At 34.6% G+C, this 13079-nt stretch overlaps 1 protein-coding gene across 2 annotated transcripts in view; it reads right to left on the bottom strand.

Annotated features, from left to right (window-relative positions):
- Nucleotides 1–1406: 1406 nt before the first annotated feature.
- The window catches only part of GCSAML (germinal center associated signaling and motility like), a 29886-nt gene continuing 18213 nt past the window's right edge, over nucleotides 1407–13079 (bottom strand). For both annotated transcript variants that reach the window (XM_064484536.1, XM_064484537.1), the window contains exons 3-5: nucleotides 10281–10330; nucleotides 3066–3094; nucleotides 1407–2167 (exon numbers count right to left, since the gene is read on the bottom strand). In XM_064484536.1, the coding sequence (XP_064340606.1) occupies nucleotides 1925–2167; nucleotides 3066–3094; nucleotides 10281–10330 (322 nt within the window). In that variant the 3' untranslated portion in view covers nucleotides 1407–1924. The remainder of the gene's footprint in view (nucleotides 2168–3065; nucleotides 3095–10280; nucleotides 10331–13079) is intronic.

Below are 13079 nucleotides of genomic sequence, written 5' to 3'. Positions count from 1 at the left end.
TTTAATTCATTTTAAGTTTATTTTTGTGTATGGTGTAAGGGAGTGTTCTAGCTTCATTGATTTACGTGCAGCTGTCCAGTTTTCCCAACACCATTTGCTGAAGAGATTGTCTTTATTCCATTGTATGCTCTTGCCTCCTTTGTTAAAGTTAATTGACCAAAAGTTTATGGGCTCATTTCTGGGCTCTCTATTCTGTTCCATTGATCCATATGTCTGTTTTTATGCCAATACCATGCTGTTTTGATCACTGTAGCTCTGTAGTATTGTCTAAAGTCTGGGAGGATTATTCATCCAGCCTTTTTCTTTTTCTTAAGTAATGCTTTGGCAATTCTAGGTCTTTTGTGATTCCATATAAATTTTATTACGATTTGTTCTAGTTCTGTGAAATATGTCCTGGATAGTTTGATAGGGATTGCTTTAAATCTGTAGATTTCCTTGGGCAGTGTGACCATTTTAACAATATTGATTCTTCCAATCCAGGAGCATGGAATATCTTTCCATTTTTAAAGTCTTTAATTTCCTTAATCAATGTTTTGTAATTCTCCATGTATAAGTCTTCACCTCCTTGATTAGATGTATTCCTAGTTGTTTTATTACTTTGGGTGCTATTTTAAAAGGAATTATTTCTTTACTTTCTTTTCCTGTTGATTCATCATTAGTGTAAAGAAATGAAACTGATTTTTGTACATTAATCTTGTATCCTGCTACCTTGCTGAATTCTTTTATTAGTTCTAGTAGTTTTTGTGTGGAGCTTTTAGGGTTTTCCATATATAGTATCATGTCATCTTCATATAGTGACAGTTTTACCTCTTCATTTCCAATTTGGATCCATTTTATTTCTTTTTCTTGCCTGGTAGTTGTGGCTAGGACTTCCAAGACTATGTTGAATAGGAGTGGTGAGAGTGGACAACCTTGTGTTGTCCTAGATTTTAGTGGGAAGGTTTTCAGGTTTTCATTGTTGAGTCCTGTGCTGGCTGTAGGTTTGTCATAAATAGCTCTTATTATGTTGAGATATGTTCCCTCTATACCCACTTTGGTAAAAAACTAATCATAAATGTTTTGTCACTTACGGCCTTTGTGTCCTAATTGAGAAGCTGGCATATCATTTGGAATATCCTTGGGAATGAAAGTAAAATAGATGGATTACTTATGAATTTACCTAAATTTTAAAACCAGACACTATTCATCCTTCCTCATTTGAGATAACTAGTCATAGGTTAAATGAAGTAGTATGTTGTGAACAAAACTATAAGCATGTATACTTTCATTTTCTTAGTAATCTTCAAGCAGAATTCTGTGATTTACTATTGGAAAGAAAGACCCTAACCCTTATTCATTTATTCCTCTTTTTTGTCTTAATGACACTCCCAGTTTCTCCTTTCAGAAAGGCCAGTTATCAAAATGTATTAGTTTTTGAACTACTACCTCAAATTTATGGCAAGAATCTCTAATACATGGAAAAGACAAGATTGAAGTAAATATCAGGTTAGCAAATGGTCTAGTCACTCGTCTTAGATTTTAAGAGTTTATTTCATATATTAAACCTCAAAAATTGAAATAGATGATTAGGAGTATGAATGTTGGGTTTTGAAATGTGGAAAGCAGGATTGAAACTGGATATTCTAAGTTGTATATCTGTGGGTGTTTATTGTCTTAGGAAGGTTTTCCCACCACCTCCATGTCCTCAAACCTTACAAACAAGAGGATGCAGAATACTCTATCTCATTATGTCAATCTATATGGCTTTACCCAAACCACAGAAATGCCGTATTTCAGAGTTTCTCGATGCAAATATAGTAAAAGGACATAATTTCTAAGATTTGGCCAGAAATGAATGTTTCATGAACTGCTGAAAGCGAAGCTCCCCTGGAGGCCACTATGCTGTATCATCTTTGTTACTGGAAGACGGTGAGGAATGAAGGTTCTAGTGAGGAAGTACAAATTCATAATCATTCTCAGGGGTACAGGAAGAAGGCCTACTAACAGAAGTTGTCCTGAGACGGGCATATTCTGTTTCTGACCCTTCTCTTAATGGTCTCCCTCTTCCTGTGGTAGACAGAACGTTCTCATAACCGCCATCATTGGAGCTCAGAGAGGGTCTCCGATAGGGCAGGTGATTAATGACAGTGTAGCTCACTTCTTCAGAACCACTGCCATTCTCATTTTCCTGCCAAGAAAAAAAAAGAAATCAAGGATCGAATCATCCATCAGGTTTTAACTCAGTGACCCACGCCTCCTTTCTGCTTGTCTGATGGTGATCTTACACCTCAAGTGTTCAAAGCCCTTTCTCCAAGCCTCTTAAAGACCTTATTTTAGCAACATGAACTGTGCTCCAAACTATTACGCATTCTGCTTTCATTTCACCTCAGGATAATAAAAGAGGAAAAAAAGTCACTGTTGTCTCCCTGAATACCTAGAGAAAAGCAGTCGTATATTTTAGGTCACACGTATTGAGATGCAATATATGCAGCAATCAGATCTCAATAAGTAAGTATTCAAGTTACATAGTGATACATTTTCATAGGATAAAATGCAATTAATAAAATTTACAGTTTAAATACATTGTCAGTTGCATAGACCCAAGAAAGAAAATTTAAAACATGAATACTACATGTTAATTAAATCAGTATAATGCTTATGTATTAAAAATAATAGACATTTTAATATGTTTATTGATATTCACAATGTCTATAAATATAAACGCTAATTCCTGGACATACAGATTAAAGAGGAATGTGAAAAGATAAAAAGAATTGATGCTCTCACATTATAGCTGTGAATTTGATTTCATTTATTTTTGTTACAAGGTTTTTGAAAATGAAAATAATAGATTTCAGTAGACTTGGGACAAAAATAAGAATTTACAGATTACCTAAATCTGTTAAAATATTTCAATATTTTAATTTCCTTTTATGTCTGCATTAAAATGAACAAGAATATTATTTAAAATATGAAAAATTTGACAAATCCATTCAGAAGTCACAAGTAAAGGAAGAGCTACAACTAGGCTTATATGAAGTTGTATTTTGACATTTCTCAGACAAATGTAATAGTTTTTCTATTACCTGATTAGAAGTGGATGGGACATCTTTACCTGGAGGATAAAAAATAAAAAGGATAAATTGGGAGTTCAAGATTTGCAGATACTAACTATAGATAAACAGTAAGTTTATATTGTATATCACAGGGAACTACATTTAATATCTTATAGTAACTTATGGTAAAAGAGAATATGAAAATTAATACATGTATGTTCCTATATGACTGAAGTACTGTGCTGTACACCAGAAATTGACACAACATTGTAAACTGAGTATACGTCAATAAAAATATATGTATACATATAAAAAAAGAAAGCAACCTAAGAGTTTTAGAACTTCACAGGCTGGTGGTCAGGAGATGGTGAAAGAATAAAATACAGTGATAAAACTTCATCTAAACATCAGACATGATTCCATATTATTACTACGTTCTCAAGGCTATATGACAAAATCAAGGAAAAACAAATGTTCTGAGGCAGTGTCAATACTGTTCCTATGTAAGCAACACACACCAAAGCTGGTGAATAAAAGTGGATTTTGGAACTGAGTAACACAACTTTGTCCAGAAACATGCTATGACAATAGAGTTTGGCGAATATTTTTTTAAAGAGTAATTATGGCTGTGATATTTAAAATATAAATTGTATAAAATTATCACAGGAAAAGCACATGATTTTTAAGATGAACAATTATTATAGAGATAAGTATTAAGTAGCAATCATTATAGAGAAAAGTACATTACAAAGAAAGTACTAAAGTAACAACAGTATCTCCAGTTAAATCCAGATTCAGGTTGATTATACCTATGAATACTGGAGCAACTTATACATGTGTTAATCTGAGATCCACTACTAGTATTTTAAAAAAGAAGTTATTAGAGAAGTCACAGAATACCAAATATATCAAAATCCCAATTTATTAAAGGAACATTGACTAATTCTTAAGTCTACAGCCTACTAAACTTGGTAGTGATTCTTAGCAAAATCTTAGAATATATTAAGTAAACTAAACATACTTTATATAACAAAGTTTGTTAGTAATTTCTAATAGCTCACTGTTCTTCACAAAAAAAAATCATGTCCAATGCATTGATTTCAAATATTTGCAGCAACATGGATGTTCCTGGAGAATGTCATTCTAAGTGAAGTAAGCCAGAAAGAGAAAGAAAAATACCATATGAGATTGCTCATATGTGGAATCTAAAAATACAAAACAAAACAAACAAAACATAAATACAAGTCAGAAACAGACTCATAGACATAGAATTCAAACTTGTGGTTGCCAAGGGGGTGGGGGGTGGGAAGGAACAGATTGGGATTTCAAAATGTAGAATAGATAAAACAAGATTATACTGTAACGCACAGGGAAATATATACAAGATCTTATGTTAGCTCACAGAAAAAAAGTGTGACAATGACTATATGTATGTTCATGTATAACTGAAAAATTGTGATCTACACTGGAATTTGACACAACATTGTAAAATGATTATAACTCAATAAAAAATGTTTAAAAAATTTTAAAATATGAAATCCATATAATCACATATCTTTATAAATATAATCATATATAATTTAATTAACAAATGTTTTTAATTAATATCATCTTATAAACTGAGGGAATTATGTAGCCTGAATACAATTCAATTAAAGCATTAGAGGCAAGAATCTGGGGAACTAAGCATCAATATGAAGGGCATGAAGAAATCAAACGCTGTTGGGTGACGTGGTTGCAGCTTTTGGTGCTGAAGGTGTTAAAAGAAGTATCATATTTATTCTCAGAGTAAAGATGTGAAACATGCCATCACTATGCTAAAGGTCAGCTGAATTAACATCCTTAGTAGATTTCCTATTTGAGGTTAAGGCATTGATTGGAAAAGAATATGAACCTTAGAATTAGAACAGGAATATCAGAAAATTTCTGATGACTGCAATTAACCTGAATTCCAAAACCAGCAAGTAAGACTATGTTGTTAGATGAAGGGCTGCCTCTCATCCTGAATAAATAGTGAGACTCTTCCTTCCTTGATTAAAAACCCTGCGGAAAGTCATCTTGCAGAGGAAAGCCAGCCAGTGTCCCTCAACAAAACACATCCTTGTATTCAGACTGAAAATAAAAATCAGATCCAAGCATGCCCTTGAAATGGAAGAGATTAGAACAGAAAGAGAATATATGCCTTTTTATTCTTTAATATTTATTAACTACCTGCCCAAATCAAATAAACAAAAGGGTGAATTCAACAACATGGTAGTTTATTGAATTGATTCCGTGAGTCTTAAATTATGAAGGAAAACACACACGTTATGGGACTGAATGAGTATCTAGATATTGGTGCACTTACCAGAAGATCTGGACTCAGTATTTTAGCTCAGAGTTGAAGTTATTAACTAGAGCGGCTGCCTAGGAACTGACCTCAGTAATGACCCTTATAAAATAGCATTACTATTTCAGGTTGTAATTGTCTCCTATTAATGCTGTAATAAATTACCATAAACCTGATGGCTTAAAACAACACAGATTTATTATCTTACAGTTCTATAGATCAGAATTCTTAAAAGAGACTCACTGGGCTAAAACCAAGGTATTGACATGGTTGCATTCCTTTCTGGAGGCTTTAGGGGAGACTCCATTTCTTTACCTTTTCCAGTTTCTATAGTAGACTGCCCTTATTCCTTGGATCATGGCCATCTGCATTGCTTCAAACCAACTATGGCTATTTGAGTTTTTCTCATGCTGCATCACTCTGACATTGTCTTTTCTGCTTCTCTCTTCTACCTTTTAAGAACCTTTGTGTTTATATTGTGTTAACCTGGATAATCCTGAATACTCTCCCCACCTCAAGATTTTTTTTTACTGTCATATAGTCAGTTACAGTGTGTCAGTTTCTGATGTACAGCATATGTTCCAGTCATGCATATATGTATATATATTCATTTTCATATCCTTTTTAATTAAAGCTTATTACAAGATATTGAATATAGTTCCCTGTGCTATACAGAAGAATTTTTTTGTCTATTTTTATATACAGTGGTTAACATTTGCAAATTTCAAACTCCTCAATTTTTCCCTTCCCACTCCCTTTCCCTCACTAACTATAAGATTGTTTACTATGTTTACGAGTTTGTTTCTGTTTTGTAGATGAGTTCATTTGTGTCCTCTTTCTCCTTTTTTTTTTTTTTTTAAGTTCCACGTATAAGTGATATCATACGGTATTTTTCTTTTTCTTCCTAGCTTACTTCACTTAGAATAACATTCTCCAGGGACATCCATGTTGCTACAGATGGCATCATTTTATTCTTTTTTATGGCTGAGTAGTATTCTGTTCTATAAATATACCATAAATTCTTTATCCAGTCGTCTGTTGATGGACATTTAGGTTGCTTCCATGTCTTGGCTACTGTATATAGTGCTGCTATGAACACTGGGGAGCATGTGTCTTAAAATTAGAGTTCCCTCCAGATATATGTCCCAGAGTGGGTTTGCTGGGTCATATGTTAAGTCCATTTTTAGTTTTTTGAGGCATCTCCATACTGTTTTCCATAATGGCTGTTTTCCACCAAACTGCGTTCCTACCAGCAGTGTAGGAGGGTTCCCTTTTCTCCACAGCCTCTCCAGAATTTGTCATTTGTGGACTTTTGAATGATGGCCATTCTGAATGGTGTGAGGTGATACTTCATTGTAGTTTTGATTTGCATTTCTCTGCTAATTAGCAATATTGAATATCTTTTCATGTGCCTATTGGCCATTTTTATGTCTTGTTTGGAGAATTGCTTGTTTAGGTCTTCTGTCCATTTTTGAACTGGGTTGTTTGACTTTTTTTTATTAACTTGTGTGAGCTGTGTATATATTCTGGAAATTAAACCTTTGTCAGTCACATCATTTACAAGTATTTTCTCCCATTCCATAAGCTGTTTTTTGTTTTACTTATGGTTTCCTTTGCTGTGCAAAAGCTTATAAATTTAATTAGGTCCCATTTGTTTATTTTTGCTTTTATTTCTATTGCCTGGGTAGACTGCCCTAGGAGATCATTGCTAAGATGTATGTCAGAAAATGCTTTGCTATGTTTTCTTCTAGTAGGTTTATAGTGTCTTGTCTTATATTTAAGTCTTTAAGACATTTTGAGTGTATTTTTGTGTATGGTGTGAAGGAGTCTTCTAACTTCATTGATTTACATGCTGCTGTCTAGTTTTCCCAACACCATTTGCTGAAGAGACTGTCTTTTCTCCATTGTATATTCTTGGCTCCTTTGTCGAAGATTAATTGACCATAAGTCTCTGGGTTCATTTCTAGGCTCTCGATTCTCTTCCATTGATCCATGTCTGTTTTTGTGCCAATACTGTGCTGTTTGAATTCCTGTACCTCTGTAGTATTGTCTGAAGTCTGGGAGGGTTATTCCTCCAGCTTAATTCTTTTTCTTCAATATTGCTTTGGCAATTCTAGGTCTTTTGTGATTCCATGTAAATTTTAGGGTGATTTGTGAAATTGTCATTATATGGGGGTGACATGGTACTATACTCTAAAGGCTGTACACAAAAACTACTAGAGCTGAAAAAAGAACTTGGCAAGGTAGAGTACAGGATCCACATACAGAAATCAGTGGCACTTCTTTACACTAACAGTGAAATATCAGAAAAGGAAAGTAAAGAAATAATCCCTTTTAAAATTGTATCCAAAAAAAAAAAAAAAAAAACTTAGGAATAAATCTGACCAAGGAAGTGAAATATTTATATGTGGAGAACTACAAAATGCTGACTAAGGAAATTAAAGATGACTTAAAGAAATGGAACGATGTCCCATGTTCTTGGATTGGAAGAATTAATATTGTTAAAATGGCAATACTACCCAAAGCGATCTACAGATTTAATGCAATCCCTATCAGATTACCCAGGACATTTTTCACAGAACTAGAACAAATCATCCAAAACTTTATATGGAATCACAGAAGACCCATAATTGTCATTGTGGTTTTGATTTGCATTTCCCTGATGTTTAGCAACATTGAGCATATTTTCATGTGCTTGTTGGCTATCTGTATGTCCTCTTTGGAAAAATATCTATTCAGTTCTTCTGCCCATTTTTAAATTGGGTTGTTTGTTTGTTTCTTTGATGTTGAATTGTATGAGCTGTTTATATAGTTTGAATATTAACCTCTTGTCAGCCATATGATTTGCAAACATCTTCTCCCATCCAGTAGGTTGTTTTTTGTTTTGTCAGTGGTTTCCTTTGCTGTGTAAAAGCTTTTAAGTTTAATTTGGTCCTATTTGTTTATTTTTGCTTTTATTTCCTTTGCTCTAAGAGATAGATTCAAAAAATACATTGCTGCGATTTATGTCAAAGAGTTTTTTGCCCACATTTTCCCCTAGAAGTTTTATAGTTTCTGGTCTTACATTTAGGTCTCTCATCCATTTTGAGTTTATTTTCGTATGTAGTATTAGAGAATGCTCTGATTTCATTTTTTTACATGAAGCTGCCCAGTTTTTCCAGCACCACTCATTGAAGAGACTATCTTTTCTCCTTTGTGCTTTCTTACCTCCTTTGTCATAGATTAATTGATCGTAAGTGTATAGGTTTATTTCTGGGATGTCTATTCTGTTCCATTGATCTGTGTCTGTTTTTATGTCAGTACTATGTGGTTTTGATTATTGTAGCTTATTGTCTGAAGTCAAGGTGCATGATTCCTCCTGCTCTGTTCTTCTCAAGATTGCTGTGGCTATTTGGGGTCTTTTGTGTTTCCATACAAATTTTTATTTGTTTTAGTTCTGTGAAAAATACCAAAATTAGTATTTGAATAGGGGTTGCTTTCAATCTGTAGATTGCCTTGGGTAGTATCATCATTTTAACATTATTTCTTCCAACCCAAGAACGCTGGTATATTTTTCCATCTGTTTGTGTCATGTTCAAATTCTTTAGTCAGTGTCTTTAAATTTGTGGTTCAAGAACTGATTAAGGGACCAAGGAGACTGCCCTGAAAGAATCTTCTTTATATTTTGGCCTTCGTAAAGGATGGCTAGGTCTTGGACAGTTTCTCAGATTTAATTCGGTGGCAACTTTGATTGCATTTACTGTTGGGATAAGGTCTGTTTACTTCACTAAAGCAACAGAATGACAGATATCTAGATACATTTGCTTTCATGTGGAGGGACACCAGTGCTGCTTCATTGGTGTGTCTCAGAGCTTCATCAGTTTCTGTCTCTCTGTCAAAATCTGAGTTGCACAAACATTGATCATTTCATATATCCACAGGACATACTAATGGTCTACTACATGGAGAACATAAGGCTGATAGGTCCTAGTGAACGGAAAGGAGCAGGTACCTCAGGCCACTTTAAACACATAGGTTGCCAAAGGAAAATGAAAGAATCTGCACCTTACGGAAGTTTGAGGGGGGTTAGTAGCCTGAATTATTTCAGGATAACCACATTGGATTCAACTTGCATCTCCTCTTCTTATAAATCAAAATAGCACAATATTTGATGAGCCTCTTAGAATTTCGGTAAGCTATATACCAGTTGGAATTAGGCCCAGAAAGAGAGCATCTCTTGTGATAAATGATTAATTAGTTACAAAATTTGATTCCATAAAATATTAATGAAATAAAGGAACTCTAGTAAAACTGATTAATCAAATAATAGAAAATCTGCATGTGCACACGTGCACACACACACACACACACACACAGAAACAATGTTAGAAGTCAGAGGGCATCACTATAGATCCTGCAAACATTAAATACATACAAAGATATGATTAACAATTTTAAGCTAAGGGCTTCTGAATTTTAATTGAAAAGGACAAATTTGATGAGAAATGTAACTTTCAAATCTGACAAGATGAATTAGAAAATGGAGATAGTCTATAACTGCAAAAGCATTTACATCTATATGTTAAAAAATTATTCACAATAAATATGACCTCCCCTAGATGATTTTTCCAAGAAAGTTATACCAAAGAGTAGAAGAAGTAAAATCATTCATACACAAATTCCTCAAGAGAGTAGAAAGATTCTAAATCTGGGTCACCTAAGAAGCACTGGCATCTTAGATGTACCCAAGAAAGGGTAGCACTGGATCGTAGAGAAGTGGCCAGCAGTTGAGAACCCAAACAGTGGGATGTGGTGTCAAAACAAATGGAGGAAGGAAGAATTTCAAGAGGGAGATGTTGAGCAACATTTGTAAGTGCTAGAAATAGAGAGATTTACAGCATCCCTAGTATGAGAAATATTCTGAAGCAATGACTTACTTTTCTTATCTTGACCTTGATTTTCTCTCTCAAGTGTAGTCATTTCCTGCCTACAAAGGAAAGAGATAATAACATGAGACACTCCAGTTCTCAAAGCTAAAATTGCACTTGAAAGGAATGTTTCTTTGCTCTTAACCTAAGGTCATTGCTAGATTACATTTCAAAGGTTAAGTAAAATTAAAAGCCTGCTTACTTTGTCTCTTTCTGAAAAAGTATGAAATATAGTTAAGAACACCGTATTATATAATTGAAATGGCTAGAGCAAACCTTAAACGCTCTCACATAAAACAAGGCAAATATGTGAAGTGTTGGATGTGTGAATTACTTCAGTCGAAAAATACTTTCCAAATGTGTACATATATCAAATCATCAAATACTCTAAATATCTTAAAATTTTATATGACAAGGTACTTCGGTAAAGCTGAAAAAAGAAAAACCACAAAAATCTAGGATAAGAATGATAAATGTGAAGAACAGACTCCATAATTTATGAAACTTTAGGAATTACTAAATTCTTAGACCATGCATATTGTGTATTATCATAGTACAGAGAACATATGTGCAGTATGGTGAAATCAGGAATGATTCAATGAAGAGTATTAAAATGCAATTTGTTTCTCTGCTATTCTTCATGAGAGAGTACATATCTTCAAAGACAAATGAGAAGTCTTAGAAATTCTAACTGCCAACTTGCAGTGACAGACATTATGTGGGCTAATGATGAGAGAAATAGAGATTATTTCCATAGGGACACAATTCTTTACCAAACAAGAGAAGAGACAAAGGGGCTGGTGTTGCCAACACATCACCTTTTGTTTGCTTCCCGGACTGCTAAACTTGAGAGGAAATATGGAGATAACAAAGGATACAACCTGAAATGACCTGTCCACCGCAAAGAAGGTAATACACACAGAACAGAGATGTGCCCAGGGCAGAGGGAGAATACTTGGTGAGGAGGCAGTCTGAGATTCATACTAAAATCAAAGCCTGAATCTTAAGTTACTTCTCCTCTGCACCCTCCCCAAGCAAATGCCCAGGTGGACACATACATATCACTTTATCTCAAAAATGACCTGCATAACAAACATAACACAAAAATAGCAGAAACAGTGTATTAAAGGCAGATAAAGAGTGATTGCCTGTTATTAAATATTAAGAATAGTAAGACATGGAGAGGGAAAGTGGGCCAGCATAAATCAGGAAAACAACTGAAAGAAATGACAACATTTTAGAGAAATTAAAACAGCATTAAAAACATGGAAAGGTAAAATCAGTTCCTCTAAAAACAAAGCAGGAGCATGTAAAGCACACTGGAAAATTAAATGGTATAAAATGAGGAGGTCAGGTCGTTAATTATGAAAAAAGAAGGCCTAATATAAACATAGTTGTTATTTCTGGAGGTGAGAACCAAACAAATAAAACAAAAGTGTTCAAATATATAAAAATAAAACTTAAAGACTTGGAGCTGAATATTGATTTTATAGGGAAAAATGCACAAATCATATGGAACATTGTTATGTAATGCCTTCTGAACTTCAAGAATAAATAATGAATCCCAGAACATCTGTGGGGAAAACACTGCAGATAAGAATCAGAAAGTTGGTTCTATAACATCACCAGATACTTGCTATCTCCTTTCCAACCACAAAATGTAAAGGAGAGTTGCAAAGAGTCACAGGGCAGGCATAGTCACTCTACTGTTTCTACTTTTTCCTTTGTGCAGAGAAAGCAGATACGAAACACGTAGGAAATTACTGATTCCTGCAAACATTGTTTCACATCACCAGCAAACACCTAGGCCTTCCTCTCAATCCCTCATCCTTTTATGCTTTGTAGCTGCAGGAGGGGCCATCTCAGAGGTAGAAACGCAGACCTTGAAATGAAATGATTAGGAAAGAGGTTGAGTGCAAAGATATGAAAAGCCCATGACCGATAAGCAAGTCAGGGTGTTTCTGTTCATCTAAGCCAAGGCAAGATACCGGTGTCCAGATATAGATTGTTTTTTTCACTGCTTCTTCTTTTTTTTTTTTTTTTCCTTTTTTTCCATTGAGTGTCTTGTGAGGGTTGGGCAACAGATAGGCACTTACGAGTCAAACAGTGGTTAGTGCTTTGACAAACACATGGCCTGTAGAGGAAGATGGACTATAAAAAGCTAAATTAACAAATATAAAGTTACGAGGGAGGAGTAAATAGATGGAGCACAAGAGATTTTTAGGGCAATGAAAGTATTCTATATGCTACTATAGTGGTGGCTACATGTCATATGCATTTGTCAAAACCCATAGAATGTACAACATCAAGAGTGAACCTTAATGTAAACTATGGACTTTGGTTGATAATAATGTGCCCATGTTGGTTCATCAGTTGTACCAAATATGCCACACTGATGAGGGATACTGAGGGTAGGGGAGTATATGTGTGTGGGTGGGGAGGGCTATGTGCCAACTCTATTTTCTGCTCAATTCTGCTGTGAACCTGAAACTGCTCAAAATAGTCTATTAATAAATAAATTATATGTATGTGTGTGTGTGTGTGTGTATATCTAAGGTCTAAGGTCTAAGGTCTAAGATATATATATGCATGTATGTATGTAAAGTTACAAGTTAAGATAAAGGCATGGCAAATATAAGTGGGGGAGGTGGGGTGGGCAGTGCAGGAAATCCACCAGGTGTGGAAAAAGCATTACCGCATAGTCTAGTCAGGGAGATTTTTCAGAGAAATCACAAGAGCCAGCATCTCCAGTAGAGATGACATCAAGCCCAAGCAAGGAAAACAAAAACCATGAGCCCTAACAGAGCT

The sequence above is a fragment of the Camelus dromedarius genome, chromosome 3 (genome assembly GCF_036321535.1).
Source record: "Camelus dromedarius isolate mCamDro1 chromosome 3, mCamDro1.pat, whole genome shotgun sequence".
In the NCBI taxonomy this organism is placed as follows: Eukaryota; Metazoa; Chordata; class Mammalia; order Artiodactyla; family Camelidae; genus Camelus; species Camelus dromedarius.
This window is presented reverse-complemented; position numbering and strand designations above follow the sequence as displayed.